This window comes from Tetrahymena thermophila (assembly GCF_000189635.1).
Source record: "Tetrahymena thermophila SB210 genomic scaffold scf_8254697, whole genome shotgun sequence".
Classification (NCBI taxonomy): Eukaryota; Ciliophora; class Oligohymenophorea; order Hymenostomatida; family Tetrahymenidae; genus Tetrahymena; species Tetrahymena thermophila.
In genome coordinates this window covers 960,567-979,183 of record NW_002476463.1, presented here as the reverse complement: position 1 = coordinate 979,183, position 18,617 = coordinate 960,567, and the positions used below count along the sequence as shown (strand labels likewise).

Genomic DNA, 18,617 nt, shown 5'->3' with positions numbered 1-18,617 from the left:
CAAGTATACAGCTAAATAATTTGAAAATTGCATCGTTGCTGTGATAAATATAGCTACAAATAAACTCTATAATTATGTAACCAAGAAGTGGCCTTTCACATCAGGATCAGAATCTTTATTTTCATTGTAAAAAAAAGTAGGAACTTCATTTTTCTGTTCTTCCATTTCTAACCTTTCAATATTAATTTTGTTCTTGCCTAATTAATAATCTTGTGAATTAACTATTATATTAATTTGGTAATCTTCTATAAAGAATTTTTAATAAATTAATACCAAAAACTTAAAAAGTTAAATCATTCTACTAGCATAACTTTTTAATTAAATAACAAAATAAGTTTTTCAAATTTTTCAATCATTTTTTATTTTTTGATATTATTTTTTAATTATAATTTATTATATTATTTTAATAATTTTTATAATATTTAATGTAAATTTTTATTTTTATTTTTCTAATTAAGCCTTATTTAAAATCAAATTTTCTAAATTTAAATGAAAACTCTAATTTAAGTCGATTTTCTAAATAAAAATAACAAAAAAATTTTATTTTCAGAAAATAGTGAGGCTTATTTTAGCAAAAAATGTAAAATTGATGATCTAACTTGAAAAGTAAAATTGATGAGTTTTTCAAAAGATTTTAAGTCAGAGTTTTCTATATTAGTTTAAATGAGCTCTATTTTTTCAATTCCTCTAATTTTATTCTCCTTTGATTCAATTAAATTAAAATCATTATTTTAAATTATTTACAACAAATATTCATCAATTAAATAGTATTTTTCACTAAATTTTTGTTGTATCTATCCTATTGATCTCTTCATATTTTAGGAATATATATATATTTATTAAAAACATTTAATTCTTTATAGCAAAAAAATTTTAATAATTGATTAAAATCTAAATTAATATTTTATAAACACTGAACAAAGAAAGCATAGTCAAAATATAGATTTTTAAATTTAATGATTAACAAAACCAGGTTTAATAATATTATCTTCATTATCCATTTTTAGTTAATCTTCTACTCCAGCTATTGTCTGAGCTGGTATTTCATTTAATGTCTTAGGATTTTAAATTTCAATATCTCTTTTAAGAACATTATCTTCACTATACATATTATTTTACTTATCTTCATTATCTATTTTTAGCTAATCTTCTACTCCAGCTAATGTCTGAGCTGGTATTTCATTTAATGTCTTAGGATTTAAAATTTCAATATCTCTTTTAAGAACATTATCTTCACTATACATGTTATTTTACTCTGTTACTCTTTCTATTTAATATCTTTGAACTTAATTGATTTATGGTGAAGAATTTAATTATTGTTAATCTTGATTTGGTGACAATATTGGATTTTCAATTTATTATAGTTAAGGTATATCATGAATCTAGTTATTGATAACTGCATTTATTTATGGTTAATCTAATTAATTTATTTTTGGCTTCAATTTAAGTAACTCTTAACTAGTTTACTCCTATTTTGTTGGGTTTGGTATTATTTTTAGAAAAAGCATATGCTTTTAAAGGTTTTTCATATTTTAGAGAATACAATTCGTGGTGTACAAAAATATTGAATTAAATGATAATATCCAATTATAATAGCTAAATAATATCAAGCATATTAATTCAATTTTAGGAAAGTAGGCATAAGGCTTATATGAAACCAAAGGAAAGCTATATACGTCTTTCATTGGATATCTTAATAAGCCGTTCATAAATGCTTTGTTCCCATTAAAAAAGTTAACATAACAATCCCTAGGATCCATATAATCTTCTACATTAAAATATTTTTCCTGACATAGCCAACTAGCTATTTTAACATCACTCCATAGGTATTCTCCCAAACAAGATTCTTTTAAATAATTTAAAAATTTAAGTTTTAAACACAAAAATCTATATTATACCAGATGAACTAGAATTAGAGCTAGAACTAGGATTACTACTACTACTATGGCTACTACTCGATTTTAGAAGTCTTTGATGATTATCTACTTATATTTGATTCTAATTATTTTAGGGTAATATTCTATGATATTGTGGAGATGTCCTATTTCCATCTGTAGGACCACATCTGATAAATAAAAAGATATATAATTTATTTAATATTCATAAATAAAATAATATCTTACTAAATATAATCATTTTTATAATAAAATATATATGGATAGATAGGGCTAATTGTTTTAGCTTAGAAGAAACTAGATGCACAAGCTTATCCTAGGTATTTTTTCCCTTCGTATTCGAAGTTGATATAAAGAATTGAATATTTCTCTGTAGACTCTATCCAATTGCTTAGCTTACCAGTCATCTAACAATTTTAAGCTTATTTGAAATATAAAGATGCTGTTGGATGAAAGACAGCAAAGAATATGCCAAAAAATATGGGTAGGCAAATTATAAACATAATTGTGTTAAATATATGAAAGCGTTTAGTAAGATCAGACTCAGGTTTCCAAAAAACGAACCATTAAAAGCAGATTAAGAAGAAATACATAGGGGAGCAATAAATCAAATATACAGCTAAATGATTTGAAAATTGCATCAAGGCTGTAATAAGAATAAACATAAATAAACTCTATATTTATGTGATGAAGAAATGGCACTTCGCTTGATAATGACTGTCTTTTTTATAATTTTTAAATATAATAAATGATACTTCTTTCATTGTTTATATTAATTTTCTTTAATTTAGTTATATAGAATAAGAAATCAGAAATTATTTACTTTTATAGCCCTTTAACTTTTTTAATCAACTAATTGATGAGTCTTTCTAAATTAATTTAAATCTTTCTATAAACTTATTAGCTCAAAAAAATTAAAGAAGAAAGTTAATTTAATCCGAGCTAGAGCAAATTTCTTCTTTTTTTGAGTTGATTATAAATAAAATAGATTGATTGATAAATGATAAAACTCATTTTCTATAACTAGTGTAAAAAATAATAATTCTTAAATATTCATTTATTTTAAAAACTAATTTTTTATGTAAATTTTAAAAAATTAATAATCAAAAATGTGAAAATATATTTGAGGGTTATAAAAATAAAATAAAATAAATTTTTTTCTGAAACTATTTAATAATAATAAAAAAATTATAAATATTTTTGTTTCTCATATTTTAACACGCCCCTTGGAAAATAAGTATTTTGAAATTTATAATTTATTATTGGCAAAAATTTTAAATTGATGATCAAACTTGAAAATTCATCTGAAAAGATGATGAATTTTTCAAAATATTTTGTTTATTTCTGTTGAAATGATCTCTATTTATTAAATTTCATTCTTTTTTCATTTAATTAAATTAAAATAATTACTTTATAATATTCTTTGTTATTTACAGCAAATATTCATTAATTAAAATTATTTTTCATTTAATTTTTAAAAAATACAAACCACTTTATGGAAATTATGAAAAAATAAATTGGACAGCAATAGATTTAATGTAAGACTAGATGATTAGAAAGGTGGATAAGACCTGTAATAAGTGTTATAAAAAGCATATTATAATAAAGAAGTGACCTTTAACATCAGGATTAGGGTCTTTATTTTAGTTGTAAAAAAATTTAGGTGATTGTTTTTGCGGTGTTTCCATTTCCATTTTCTTTAAATTTTACTTTTAATCAATAAATTATAAAAACGAAGGAATCTCAAAAATTTAAAATCATTTATTTTGAAAATCTTAAAATTAATATTAATTTACATAATAATATACTCTAATCACCAAAAGTTTAATCATTCTATGAGCAAATAAAAATTAAAGCAGAAAAGTTGCTCTTAATTGAATTTATGTAAATGAGCTCGATTTTATCAATTAAATTAGATAATTAAGTAAATGTATTATTTCAAAATTATATTTCTATATCAAATTATAAAAATTTTTAACGATTCATTTATAAATCAACAGTTTTGTTAATTAAAATAAAAGGAATAATTAATTTAAAACATATTGTTTAATCTTTTATGTTAGCATAAGTTATTTATAGATTTCCTTCTATTTTCTTAATAATAAATATTTTCAAAAGATTGATCATAAATTTATTCTTAAGAATTCAAATGTTTAAGTTTAAATTAAATTTTTTTAATTAAATATCTATTTTAAAAAACTTAAATTTACAAATCTAAATATATAAATAGCAGAGTAAGTAAGATTTTTCTTTTAATTTAGGTAGGATTAATATGCTAAAAATAATTTACTTTAAAGATTAAACCCTTCATAAATTTTAATTTATAGAAAAACAGACTTATATTTAGCCTATTAAAAACAATTAATTTTCTAAAGTGAAGTATTTATATATTTTATAAAACAATAAACTGACCAGCTAAATTGTGAAACATTACAAAAAATCTATTTTTTATTTTCATGTTAGTCTATTATTTTTTTAATTTAATTTCCATTTTCAATAAAAAAAATAGAGAGATAAAATTTAAGAATTGAAAAACAAATTTTATAATAAACTCTGGCATTTTTAAAAAAGCATACACAAACATAAAAATATTATGAAAACATTTAAAGAAGAAGATTTCAAATTTTAGTATCAGAGTTTACAAGATTTAACAGAGCTATCTTCCTATTATACATCATATTAATATGTTTACCCATGTTTTATATGAATTGGAACTTAACTCGAGTCTGGCTATTAATAAAACGATTATTAAAACTGATCTTATGGCCTTAAAGACTAAACAACATAATCACTTTAATTATCCAAGCTGACATCCATTTATTGTTAATTTATTTGAACTAAGTTTGGATAAAAATTCAATTTATGTTTATTTTACTACTCCTGTTAAATAGGTTGCTACTAATTTTGCTAGAGTTCCTGTTAAATAGATTATGACTAAATTTCTAGTGGCATGACTTTTTAGTTGTTTTTATTTGAAATCTTTTTGAGAAGATAATAAGCAGGGTACTAAAATAAAGAATTAAAGCATAATATCCAATTATAATAGGAAAATATTATTAAGCAAACTAAATCTATTTCAGGGAAGTAAGCATGGGACTTAAATGCTACCAACGGAAAGCTATTTTAATCTTTCATAGCTAATCTTAATATTCCGTTTTACTCTGCTTTTTCTCCATTAAAAAAGTTAACATAGCACGATTGAGGTTTCATGTAATCTTCTTCGTCAAATTCATTATTCATGCATAACCAGCTGGCTATTTTTACTTTACTCCATAAATAACTTCTGTAACATGCAGCTTTTAAATTGATATAAAAATACTTACAATTAAAACAAAAACTATAAAATTTATTTTTTACTAGATCCTGAACTACCTAAATCATTGTAGCTGGTTCTAACACCACCGCTACTTTTAAGAATTCTTTGTTTATTATATGGATTTGTTTAATTAGAATAATTTTAGGATAACATTCTATTGCGATATTATGGATTTGTAGAATTTCCATCTGTTAGACCACATCTAATTAATAAAAGAGTTATTATTAAATTTTTATAAAGAAAAGATAATAAAGTTACTCAATTTTATCATATTTGTAGTAAAATTAATATGGATAAATTGGGTTAGATGTCCCAGCTTAATTGAAATTAGAAGCACAAGCTTATCCTAAGTATTGCTTTCCTTCATATTCAAAATTTATATAAAGAATGGAGTATTTCTCAGTAAATTCTATCCATTTACTTTACTTACCAATCAATTGGCAATTCTAAGCTTATTTAAACTCTAAAGAAGCTGTTGGATGAAAAACAGCAAAAAATACTCCAAAAAATATAGGCAAGCAAATTATGAACATAATAAAATTATATATGTTAAACCAAAATGAGAGGTCGCATTTTGGTTTCCAAAAAACTAACCATTAAAGTAAAGCTATAAAGAAATACATAGGGCAGCAGTAAATTAGATATATAGCTAGACGATTAGAAAGTTACATCATGGCTGTGATAAATATTGCCAAAACTAAAGTCTAGATTTGTGTGGCAAAGAAATGATCTTTTGTATCAGGCATATCTATATTTTTGTCCTAAATAAACACAGGTGATTATTTATTTTGCTCTTCCATGCTTTTCTTAAAATTACACCTTTTTTTCTTCAACTTTTAATCAAATGATAATATCTTACATATTAGAAATTAATTACTTTATTAGCCTATTATTTATAAATTTCATCCAAACAATTTAATCAAAAATATATCTAAATGATTCTATAACCATAATCTATTTTTTTTTTAGGTTTATTTAATAATTTTATGGCAATTTCTGCATTCAATAAGGATAGCTATGATTTTTATTAATAAAAAAATAATAAATATTAATTCATATTTTTATAACAACTTATTCTGAAGCATCATTAAAAATAAATTCACAAATTAAAAAGCTAACTAATTGTGTGATTAATTTCCAAAAATATAGAAAATTTCTAATATTTTTATCTATTAAACATCTTTTAGTTCGTCATTCAATAATTAATTTTTATTTTAATAATAATATATACAAACTATAAAGCCCTTTTCTAAGAGCTTATTTGATTTAAGCATCAAAATAGTTGGAAAAATAAAATTTAGGCAGTTATTATTTTGATTTTTTACAATATTAATCTAATTCATTTGACTGCAAAAAAATACTAACTATAATTTAAGAGCTTTTTACAAAATAATTTTAAAGAATGATAAAGGTTTTTGTGTATTTTACTAAATAAATAATTTATTTATATTTATATCCTGAATTATATGCAATTTTAAATATAATAATCTTATAATTACCCATTTCAAACAATTTATTTGATTTAGGTTAAGCAGTTATAGTAAAAAGTAGAATTTAGACAAATAAATTATTATTTTAATAAACTATCATGTTGATTTAATTAGCTTTGATAATAAAATGATACCATATGAATATTTTTATTTATGAGAGTTTTTAAAATATATTTTAAACAAATTTTGTAATTTTTCTAAAAAATTATAACTTATATTTTTACTATTCATATTGATCTAAAACAAAATTAAGAATTTTTAGAAATATAAATTTATAAATTGTAAATTAAAATTAAAATATAAAATATTTTTTTTAACTTTTCATACAAAAATATATTTACACAAAATCAAAGCATAGGATTTTATAAAGTATGATCTATTTTTACAGGTTATTTTACAATATAATCCTCATTTTAATGATCTAGTTATTGTTGGGGTCCAACCATTGCAATAACAGGATTAAAATATTATACTTATGGGTTATTTAAATGCTATTCAAACTAGGCTTAAGGTAATATGTATTATTGCATATATTATGGTTAAGGCATACAATCAACATTATCAATAGGATTTACTTATTGTTAGTTTATTTAAAATACTATTGGTGTTTCTTTGTTAATTTATTCAATTTATATTGGGTTTTGGTTTTGGTTTGGATTTGGTTTAAATTCTAGTGCCTAGACAGCTATCTATCTCTTTTCACTGGTTCTTCTAATTTTTTTGAGAAAGTAATTAGCTGTGTACTAAAATATAGAATTAAATGAAAGTATCCAATTATAATAGCTAAATAATATTAAGCAAACTAAATCTGCTTGAGGATAGTATGCATGTTCCTTATAAGCTATCAAAGGAAAATTATATGAATCTCTCATAAAAGCTCTTTATTGTCCATTTTAATATGCTTTATTACCACTAAAAAAATTCACATAGCATGACTTTGGAGACATGTATTCTTCTATATCAAAATCTCTGTCCTAACACAACCAGCTAGCTATTTTTACATCACTCCATTTATAGTCTCTGTAACAAGAACCTTTTAAAAATTAAATAAAATAATTTATGTTAAGTTTAAACAGGAAAAATATTTCATACTAGATGAACTTCGACTGCCACTACTAAAGCTACTACTGCTGCTATGGCTACTTCCACCGCCACCGCCACCGCTATGGCCACCACCACCTCCAGTTCTAAGAATTCTTTCATTTCTATTAAATTCAGTTGAATTCTAATCTTTATAGGTTAATAATCTATGATATTATGGTGCAGTATTATTTCCATCAAGAGGACCACATCTATTTAAGTAATAATTGTGTGCGTTATATAAGATATAAATAATAAAAAATAACTTACGCCATTGAATCGTATTTATAATAGAATTTATAAGGAAGAACTGGAGCAATTGTCTTTGCATCGTTATAATTAGAAGCACAGGCTTATCCTAAGTATTGCTAACCTTCATATTCAAAATTAATGTAAAGAATTGAGTATTTCTCATTAAATTCGATCCATTTGCTTAATTATCCTACCAATTGACAATTCTAAACTTATTTAAATTCTAAAGAAGCAGTTGGGTGAAAAACAGCAAAAAAGACACCAAAAAATATAGGTAAACAAACAATGAACATTACTCCATTATATATGTTATAGAGTATTGTAAGATCAGCTTCAGGTTTCCAGAAAGCGAACCATTAAATAAAAACTATAAAGAAATACATTGGGCAGCAATAAATCAAGTATGCAGCTAAGTGATTTGAAAATTGCATCATTGCTGTGATAAATATAGCCACAAGCAAAGTTTATAGTTATGTAATAAAGAAATGTCCTTTCTCATCAGGATCAGGATCTTTATTTTCATTGTAAAAAAATGTAGGAGCTTCTTTTTTCTCTTCTTCCATTTCTAACTTTTCAATATTAATTTTATTATTACCTAAAAAATAATCTTGTATATTAAGTATTACTTATTTTGGTAATCTACTATTAAGCGTTTTTCTATGAATCAAATTTCAAAGAGAAAGTTAAAATTTAAATCCTTCTACAAGCATAACCTATTAATTAATTAATATAAAATAATAAATTTCTCAAATCAGTATAAAGTAAATTTGCTCTAATTTAATTTACAATCGTTATCCTATGATTTTATGGCTTATATTAAAAGCTATAGAAACATTTAGATTAGAATTTTGTAAAGACTTAATAAATTCTAGCTTCTTTTGCTCTTAAAATTTGATAGAATTAAATTTATTTTTATGTAAATGAAAATAAATAATTATTGTGAAATCCATACATAATTTTTGTATCATTCAACCAATATTTATTTACTGACCACTCATTCAACATATAGAGTTAATTTAAGTGCCCAAAGATAAAAATTTAATTTAATAAATTGTATCTAGTGAATTAGAAAAATAATTTGATTATTTTTTTAAAACAAACTAAATAAACACTAAATCAAGCTGAACATTAAATAATATAAAAAAACCTAAAATTATTAATTTATTATTATAAATTTTAAGTAAGTTTACAAATTAGTAGGATTGATAGTAAATATTTTATCAAAATGCATAAATTAAAGGTAATAACTATTGAGCTATTTGCTTTAAATTCAATTTTATTGATTTTAATATTTTTCTTATTATAAATTTTATAAAAACATTGTCTATATATCAATTATTTTAAAGTGCTAATTATTAGCTAATTTTTTTAAATTTTCTATTAAAAAAAAATAATCAGTGCTCATTATTGAAAACTTTATTAAATTTGTCTTTAAAGCAAATTTTAGTTAAATGTATGTATGTACAGTATATATGTATAGTTAAAACACATAATATATAGCTATGCAAATATATATACTACTAAAATTATGTTAAAGCTCTATTTATTAAATTTTAAGAAGAGTAATTGTAATTCTAAATGTCTTTGCTCTCATAAATTCTAATTTTAGTAGTTAAATAATATTTAACTAATAATGGTAAAAAAAAATGAAATAATCAAAATGAATAAAATTACCTTCGTATTCAAAATTTGCTTAAATTCATATGTTAATTTAGCTAGTTAGATCAGTTTCATGTTTCCAAAAAACAAATTACAATCTGGAAATTATGAAAAATAAATAAGACAGCAATATATTAAACATATGACCAGATGATTCAAAAGTTACATAAAACCTGTAATAAAACCTTAAAATTATTTTTAATTCTAAAATAATTTACTGAAATATTCAAATATTTAATCTTTCTTTAAGTAAAACAGAAATTTGCTCATTTTTTTCTTATTATAAATTTTACAAAAACATCGTTAACCCATCAATTATTTTAAAACATTAAATAATTTGTTATTATTTTTAATTTTTCTATAAGTAATCTATGCTTGCTAATTACAATAAAATATTTAATTTATATTAATTAGAAAATTTTTTGAAAATAGTTATAACCAATACGATAATTAAGATTTTTTTTTAATTTGGATTTATTATTTACAGTAAAATTTATTAAGTTCCAACCTTAATAAGATTATCCAATCAAAAAACAATAAATTTAATCATTCTTACAAATTTATCTAATAAGTTGGTTGAATTAATTTTTAATTCATTTTCAATTAAATTTTTATTAATATATTTTTTAATTTTTAGTTATTTAAGATGAATGAAATTAAATTTTGATCCATTCCTCAAGGAATTTTTTTTAAATATAGGTCATTCCTTGTCAAAACTATCGTCGCGATTTTGGAGGTATTATGGTATTTTTTTAATCAAATATTTTGTTGTGCGAGAAAATAAAAAGTTAATTTTAATACCCAACAAGTGTAATGAGAAAAAACAATTAAGCAAGATAAATCTACTTTAGAAAAATAACTTTTTTATTTGATATTAAGGGAGAACAAAATAAATCTTTAATTGGAGTTTTAAATTTCCATTTCCAACTTCATTATTTCTTTTAAAAAAATAACTTATATGATTATTTCATTATAGTTGTCAAATAACAAAAAATAACAGAGGAAAATTTATTTTTCTAAATATACATTAATCAAATAATTTAAAGAATAAACTTTTATTTAATTAAATTCATAAAATTTATGGTGATTTTTAAATATAAATTATCAAAAAAATTGAATTTTTTATAAATTGATTGATTAATAGTTTATGAGAACTAAAAACAAAAAAATAAAAATAGGTAAACGTAGACAGTTTCTTCTTATTTACTTATCAAAATCTAAAATATTCTAATTTAGTATTCAATATTAAAAAATTAATAAATATTATGTCAAGCGAGAGTTTCAGTTTTTTTATTTTACCCAAAATCAATTCTACTAGGCAACTAAATATCTTTAAAGTTATTAAAATATGGTTATTAAACATAATTTACTTTTGTTTATAATTAATCTGTGGCTTTAGATTAAGCAATTTCATTTTAATTTTGATTATTATCAGATTTATTTGGTAAATTATTCAACTAAACTATTTAATCTTAATTATTTTATTCAATTTTACTAATTTGGTCTTATAAATTATTATTAATTTTCACTTTAAAAATTCTAAACTTCTTTAGTATTGCATTAGAAGTATATTAAAATATTAAATTAAATGATAAAATCCAATTGTAATAAGTAAATATTATCAAACAAATTAGATCTGCTTTTGGGTAATAAGCGCGCTCTTTATATGATATTAATGGAAAATTTTTTTAATCTTTCATAGGAGCTCTCCCAATACCATTTTCAATGGCTTTTTCACCTCTAAAAAAATTGACATAACAAGACTGTGGTTCTGTGTAGTAAGAAATATTAAATTTGTTAGGTAAACATAACCAACTAGCTATTTTAACTTAGCTCCATAAATAATCTCTACTGCAACTACCTCCTTAAAATAATTTAATTAATATATGTTAATTCAATTTTTACAAAATTTAGACTAAATTACCTCCATGGGATCCACCTCCGAATCCTCCTCCTCCACCACCACCGCCACCACCTCCTCCTCCGCCTCCACCTACAGCTAAAAATCTATGAGTTTGATTTATGCTTATATTATTTGATTCATCTTGAAGTAATAGTCTAGTATCATTTGTGTCTGTATTATTTTTAATATCAGACCCACATCTATTGATTAAGTATTAATTAAAAGTTAATTTAATAAACATAAAATAATTTAATTACTGTAGTGAGTCGTATTTGTTATAAAATTTGTAAGGAAATATGGAACTGATAGTACTTCCTTCAAATTAATCAGAAGCACATGCTTAGCCTAGGTATTATTAACCTTTGTATTCAAAGTTAATATAAAGAATAGAATATTTCTCATTCCATTCTATCCAGTCTTTTAGCTAACCAACCATTTAACAGTTATCTACTTTTTAGAATTCAATAGAAGCTGTAGGATGAAAGAATGAAAAAAAAACAGTAAAAAAAATAGGACAGCAGATAAAAAACATTAAGAAATTATAAAAATTAAAAGCATCAGTCAAATCTTCTTTCGGTTTCCAGAATACATAGTATTAAATTACTACCAAAAAAAAGTAGATAGGACAGCAAGTAATCAGATAACTAGCTAAATAATTTGACAGTTGCATCAGTCCAGTCACAAGTATAGCAACTAATAGGGTCTATGCTTAAGTTACAAAGAAATGAGTTCTTTGATCTGGGTCTGGATCTTTATTTTGATTATAAAAAAATATAGGAGCACTATTATTTTCCATTTGTTATTTAAATCAATGATATATTTTATTTAAAAAATTGATTATCATATTAATCAAATTTGTCTTTTTCAATATTGCAAATACTATTTTTAGTAAGGTAAATTAGTAATAGATAGCCTTAATTTGTAAAAATAAAAGAAATTTAATTACTTTTTTCTCTAAAAATACTATCTATCTCTTTTATTATTAAATTAGATAAATTATTAATAATAAAATCTAATAGCATGTATTTATTAAAATCATTCTTTGTTTAGGAGTATAAAATTAAATGAATTTATTTTATATTTTTATGTTCTAAAGATATTATAATTATAATTTAAAGACTAAATAATTTAAGGTAGAATTAATATTTCTTGTTTTAGATATTTCGATTTCGATCATTTAGAAATTTTAAGTTTTGTGAGTTTTCTATTTTTAATATATTCAAAAGAAAAATCAGTAAAATAACTAACACATTTTTATAAGTCAATTTCAAACAATCAAAATAGAATTTTTTTAAAAATATTCCAAATTCCTTGCCTATAAAAATATCATTTTAAAATTCATGTTGATAGTAGTTTTATAATAATATTAAGTTAAATAGTGTTGTACAATAAAATAAATATTAACCATGTTGTTTTTTTTTATTGATCAGAAAAGTCAAACAATTTTTGAAATTGATTTTCTGAATATATTTTAAATGTAATCATCAAATATTTAAAAATTTGTTAAAACAATTCTCAAACATTAAATATATATATAAGTATTTTTATTTATATTTATGACTCTTATTTAAGCTTTGATTTTATTATTTCACAAAAAAAAGTAAGTAAAAATATATTTTAAAAGTATTAATTTTCGCAATCTCTATGTTAACAAGATTTTATTAATGTCTAGATTATTAAGATAAAATAAAAAGATTTAATAAAATCTTTCTCAATGATTATTAAAAAATATCACAAATCTTAGTATAATTATATTTTATTTTTTTGAAATATTTTTCTCATAGTAATTTAAAAAGATTAAATAAAGTTTTCTCAATCATAATTAAAGCAATCAAATATCGCAAATCTTACTTTATCTATTTTTTTTCAATTACGAGCAAATTTTATTTGAATGCTTTTAAATTTTAACTTTATTTAAAAAATGAAGTACAAATAATTTTTTATCACTAGACTAAATTTTTTTATGAGCAAAATAATAACAAAAATTTTAGATTTTAGAAAATTTGTAAGAAAAGAATTTTTTATATTCAAAATTTGAGAAAAAGCATTAAATACTATCTAAAATTTGTTAAAATATTATATTATAAAAAAAATTAAAATATATAATGAATAAAATTAGCTTAAAATAATAAATTTAATGTTTTAATTTAAGGATTAACAATATTAACAAAGATTATTTTATTATTTAAATATTTAAATTAAAAAATTTAAATTATTGATTTAAATCTAAATCTATATTTTAAAAACAAAGAATGTAATAGACAGTATTGTCAAAATGTAGATTTTTAAATTTAATTATCAGCAAAATCATGTTTAATAATATTATATTCAATTTCCAGATTTAGTTAAAATTATACTCCAGCTATTGTATGAGCTGGTATTTCATTGTTTGCCTTCAAATTTTAAATTTCAATTTGTTTTATATAAATATTATCTTCACTTTATATATTATTTTACTAAGTTGCTCTACTCTTTATATAATCTTGAACTTAATTCAATTATTATGGTGAAGAATTTATTTATTTTTAATCTTGGTTTGGAGGTAGTATTTGAAATTCTACTTATTAAAGCTAATGTATAGTATTAATCTAGTTATTGATAACAGCATTTATTTATGGTTAATCTATTTAATTTATATTTTGCTTTAATTTTAGTAAATCTTAGTTAGATTACTCCTTTAATATTCGGTTTTTATTAAACCTTGGTATTAGTTCTAGAGCAACCATTTACTTTCTAAGCTTTTTCATCTTTTAGAGAATATAATTTGTGGTGTACAAAAATATTGAATTAAATGATAATACCCAATTATAATAGCTAAATAATATCAAGCATACTAATTCGATTTCAGGAAAGTATGCGTTAGGCTAATACGCTACCAAAGGAAAGTTATATATGTCTTTCATTGGAGATCTTAATAAACCGTTCACAAATGCTTCATTCCCACTAAAAAAGTTAACATAGCAATCCTGAGGATACATATAATCTTCTACGTAGAAGTCACTATCCTGGCACAGCCAGCTAGCTATTTTAACATTACTCCATATGTAACTTCTGAAACAAGAACCTTTTAAATAATTTTAGAATGTAAGTTTTAAACACAAAAATCCATATTATACCAGATGAACTAGAACTAGAGCTAGAGCTACTACTGCTACTGCTACTGCTACTACGACTACGGCTATTACTGCGACTACGACTACTGCTACGACTACCTGATTTTAGAAGTCTTTGATAACTATTTATTTGAATTTGACTCTTATCATTTTAGGGTAATAATCTATGAATATTTTGTGGAGATGTTTAATTTCCATCTGTAGGACCACATCTAGTTAATAAAAAGATATATAATTTAATATTGATAAATAAAGTAATATTTTACGCAACTAAATCATTTTTATAATAAAATTTATAAGGAAGGATAGGACTAGTTGTTTTAGCTTAGAAGAAATTAGAAGCACAAGCTTATCCTAGGTATTTTTCCCCTTCGTATTCAAAGTTGATATAAAGAATTGAGTATTTCTCAGTAGACTCTATCCAATTACTAAGCTATCCAGTCATCTAACAATTTTAAGCTTATTTGAAATTTAAAGACGCTGTTGGATGAAAAACTGCAAAGAATACACCAAAAAAAATGGGTAGGCAAATTACAAACATAATTCCGTTAAATATATGAAAGAATTTAGTTCGATCAGATTTAGGTTTCCAAAAAGCGATCCATTAAATGTAGATTATGAAGAAATACATAGGGCAGCAATAAACCAAATATACAGCTAAATGATTCGAAAATTGCATCATAACTGTAATAAGTATATACATAAATAAATTCTATATTTATGTGATAAAGAAATGGCGCTTCACTTGAAAATGACTGTCATTATTTTATTTGTTAGAAATTGTAGATGGTAATTATTTCACTGTATACATTAGGTTTTCTTTAAATTAAATTTTATATTAATAAAATAAGATTATTGAAAATCAAAATTTGTGTATTATTATAATGTAATCAATCTACTGATTAGCCTTTTGAAATTAACTTAAATCCTTCTATAAACTTAGCTCAAATAGTTAAAGGAGAAAAGTTATTTTAATTTGAAAAAGTTAATTTTTAATAAAATCGATTGGCTCATGAATGGAAGTTCTAATAAATGACAAAAATCATCCACTATAACTTTGTAAAAAATATTCATTTTTATGAATTATCAGCCGTATATTTAATACCCAAATTTATTTTGAAAATTTGTTAAAATTAATATGATTGAAAAATAGTATTTTGAATGTAGGTTTTAATCTAAAAGAATTAAATAATAAATAAAAATGTTATAAAAATGAAATAAAATAAATAATGATTTAAAATTTTTATCATAAAAATTAACAATAATGAAAATAATATTTTGTGACTTATAATTTATTATTGGCAAAAAATTTAAAATTGATGATCAAACTTGAAAAGTAAATATGATGGATGAGTCTTTCAAAAGATTTTACATCATTAAACCTATATAAGTTTAAAAGAGATCTATTTTTTAATTCCTCTAATTTTATCTTTTCATTTAATTAAATTAAAATCATTATTTTAAATTATTCAAAACAAAAATTCATTAAAGAAAGTATTTCTTGCTGTAAATTATAATTTTTTCCAAAATATTTTTTGTAACTACTTGATCTCTACACATTTTAGGAATATATATGTATATTGATTAAAATATTTTATTCATAATAGCAAAAAAAATTGTATAATTTCTTTAAAATCTAAATTAATATTTTATAAACACTGAACAAATAAAGCATAGTCAAAATATAAATTTTTAAATTTAATGATCTACAAAATCAAGTTGAATAATATTATCTTCATTTTCCATATTTAGTTAATCTTCTACTCCAACTATTGTCTGAGCTGGTATTTCATTTAGTGTAACAAGCCTTTATTTACTTAAATTTTCTTAAGAAATTATCAGTTTACTTCTACATTACAAAGTAAAATAATATTATTATTTTGTTTGTACTTAATTTAGGATAAAATAAATATAATAGAAAAAAAAATAATTTATTGACTTTTAAATTTTTAATAATATAAATTAAAGATATTATTTATACCTTTGTACCTTGATATAATAAAGGGTTTAAAATATAATTAATATTTTATATATATTTAAACCCAAAATAGAAAAAATCATTATTTTCAACAAAAATTAATTAATTAAAATATTTCGCCCGCCCTTTAATTTTTTCAAAAATATTTGCTGTAACTAATTGATCTCTAAATATTTTAAGAATAAATATAAATATTTTTTTAAAAAATAACTTATCCTTTAAAGCAAAAAAATTCAATAATTCATTAAAATCTAAATTAATGTTTTAAAAACAATGAATAAAGAAAGCATAGTAAAAATATAGATTTTTAAATTTAATGATCTACAAAATCAGGTTGAATAATATTATCTTCATCTTCTATGTTTAGTTAATGTTCCACTCCATCTAATACCTGAGCTGGTATTTTAGTATCTTAGGAATTTAAATTTCAATATCTCATTTAAGAACTTTATTTTCACTTTAAATTTTACGCTGTTACTCTACGTATTGAATAATTTTGAACTTAATTGATTTATGGTTTAGAATTTAATTATTGTTAATCTTGATCTTGAGACAATATTGAATATTCAATATATTATAGTTAATGTATATTTTAAATCTAGTTATTCAAAACAACATTTATTTACGGTTAATCTATTTAATTTATTTTTTACTACAATTTTAGTAAGTGTATACTATTTCAATCCTATTATGTTGGGTTTGTTTTATAACTTGGTATTATTTTAAAAAAAACCATAGGCTTTTAAAGGGTTTATATATATTAGAGAAAACAATTTGTAGTGTACAAAAATATTGAATTAAATGATAATATCCAATTATAATAGCTAAATAATATCAAACATATTAAATCAATTTTAGGAAAGTAAGCATAAGGCTAATACGATACTAAAGGAAAGCTATATACGTCTTTCATTGGATATCTTAATAAGCCGTTTATAAATGCTTCATTCCCATTAAAAAAGTTAACATAGCAATCCTTAGGTTTTATATAATCTTCTACATTAAATTCTTTATCCTGACATAGCCAGCTAGCTATTTTAACATCACTCCATATATAATCTGCAAAACAAGAATCTTTTAAATAATTTAAAAATTTAAGTTTTAAACAAAAAATCTAATTATACCTTTAGAAGTAGAATTAGAACTACTGGTATTTTTGCCACTACTAATATTCGAATTTAGAAGTCTTTGATGACTATTTATTTCAATTTGGTTCTAATTATTTTAAGGTAATAATCTATGATATTGTGGAGCTGTCCGATTTCCATCTGTAAGACCACATCTGATATATAAAAATATATATAATTTAATTTTGATAAATAAATAAAGTAATATTTTTACGTCATATAATCATTTTTATAATAAAATTTATATGGAAGAATAGAGCTAGTTATTTTAGCTTAAAAGAAGCTAGACGCACAAGCTTATCCTAGGTATTTTTCCCCTTGGTATTCAAAATTGATATAAAGAATTGAGTATTTCTCAGTAAACTTTATCCAATTACTTAGCTTACCAATCATCTAACAATTTTAAGCTTATTGGAAATTTAAAGACGATGTTGGATGAAAGACACCAAAGAATATACCAAAAAATATGGGCATGCAAATTATAAACATAATTACGTTAAATATATGAAAGCGTTTAGTAAGATCAGATTCAGTCTTCCAAAAAACGCACCATTAAATGCAGATTAAGAAGAAATACATAGGAGAGCAATAAATCAAATATACAGCTAAATGATTTGAAAATTGCATCAAGGCTGTAATAAATATAAATATAAATAAATTCTATATTTATGTCATAAAGAAATGGCATTTCACTTGATAATCACTGTCTTTCTTTTAATTATTAAATATTGTAAATGATACTTCTTTCATTTTCTTTAAATTTATTTAGTTATATATTAATAGAATAAGACTTCTGAAATCGGA

General features: G+C 21.7%; 7 protein-coding genes across 7 annotated transcripts; all 7 read right to left on the bottom strand. All coding sequences in view use genetic code 6, as the record gives it.

Annotated features, from left to right (window-relative positions):
• Positions 1-932: 932 nt before the first annotated feature.
• TTHERM_00083840 (transmembrane protein, putative) lies at positions 933-2,302 on the bottom strand (the record flags this gene model as incomplete). Its single annotated transcript, XM_001012630.2, has 3 exons — positions 933-1,846; positions 1,899-2,065; positions 2,124-2,302. 3 exons carry the CDS (start codon positions 2,300-2,302, stop codon positions 933-935), a joined length of 1,260 nt encoding a protein of 419 aa, XP_001012630.2.
• Positions 2,303-4,526: 2,224 nt separating this feature from the next.
• Positions 4,527-6,011, bottom strand: TTHERM_00083849 (transmembrane protein, putative; the record flags this gene model as incomplete). The annotated part of the gene is made up of 3 exons (XM_001471216.1): positions 4,527-5,191; positions 5,253-5,413; positions 5,470-6,011. 3 exons carry the CDS (start codon positions 6,009-6,011, stop codon positions 4,527-4,529), a joined length of 1,368 nt encoding a protein of 455 aa, XP_001471266.1.
• Positions 6,012-7,048: 1,037 nt separating this feature from the next.
• TTHERM_00083850 (transmembrane protein, putative) lies at positions 7,049-8,638 on the bottom strand (the record flags this gene model as incomplete). The annotated part of the gene is made up of 3 exons (XM_001012631.3): positions 8,052-8,638; positions 7,794-7,993; positions 7,049-7,734 (listed from the first exon to the last, which is right to left on the bottom strand). Exons 1-3 carry the CDS (start codon positions 8,594-8,596, stop codon positions 7,049-7,051), a joined length of 1,431 nt encoding a protein of 476 aa, XP_001012631.2. The 5' UTR covers positions 8,597-8,638.
• Positions 8,639-9,623: 985 nt separating this feature from the next.
• On the bottom strand, positions 9,624-10,004 carry TTHERM_000083849 (transmembrane protein, putative; the record flags this gene model as incomplete). Its single annotated transcript, XM_012796792.1, has 2 exons — positions 9,624-9,632; positions 9,708-10,004. The coding sequence occupies 2 exons, from the start codon at positions 10,002-10,004 to the stop codon at positions 9,624-9,626; spliced, it is 306 nt and encodes a 101-aa protein (XP_012652246.1).
• A 956-nt stretch (positions 10,005-10,960) lies between these two features.
• Positions 10,961-12,031, bottom strand: TTHERM_00083860 (transmembrane protein, putative; the record flags this gene model as incomplete). The annotated part of the gene is made up of 4 exons (XM_001012632.2): positions 10,961-11,196; positions 11,410-11,556; positions 11,617-11,795; positions 11,853-12,031. 4 exons carry the CDS (start codon positions 12,029-12,031, stop codon positions 10,961-10,963), a joined length of 741 nt encoding a protein of 246 aa, XP_001012632.2.
• A 1,810-nt stretch (positions 12,032-13,841) lies between these two features.
• On the bottom strand, positions 13,842-15,529 carry TTHERM_00083870 (transmembrane protein, putative). Its single transcript, XM_001012633.2, has 3 exons — positions 14,975-15,529; positions 14,712-14,920; positions 13,842-14,659 (listed from the first exon to the last, which is right to left on the bottom strand). Exons 1-3 carry the CDS (start codon positions 15,517-15,519, stop codon positions 13,866-13,868), a joined length of 1,548 nt encoding a protein of 515 aa, XP_001012633.2. The 5' UTR covers positions 15,520-15,529; the 3' UTR covers positions 13,842-13,865.
• A 1,836-nt stretch (positions 15,530-17,365) lies between these two features.
• TTHERM_00083879 (transmembrane protein, putative) lies at positions 17,366-18,206 on the bottom strand (the record flags this gene model as incomplete). The annotated part of the gene is made up of 3 exons (XM_001471217.2): positions 17,366-17,760; positions 17,811-17,968; positions 18,028-18,206. The coding sequence occupies 3 exons, from the start codon at positions 18,204-18,206 to the stop codon at positions 17,366-17,368; spliced, it is 732 nt and encodes a 243-aa protein (XP_001471267.2).
• Between the last annotated feature and the right edge of the window lie 411 nt (positions 18,207-18,617).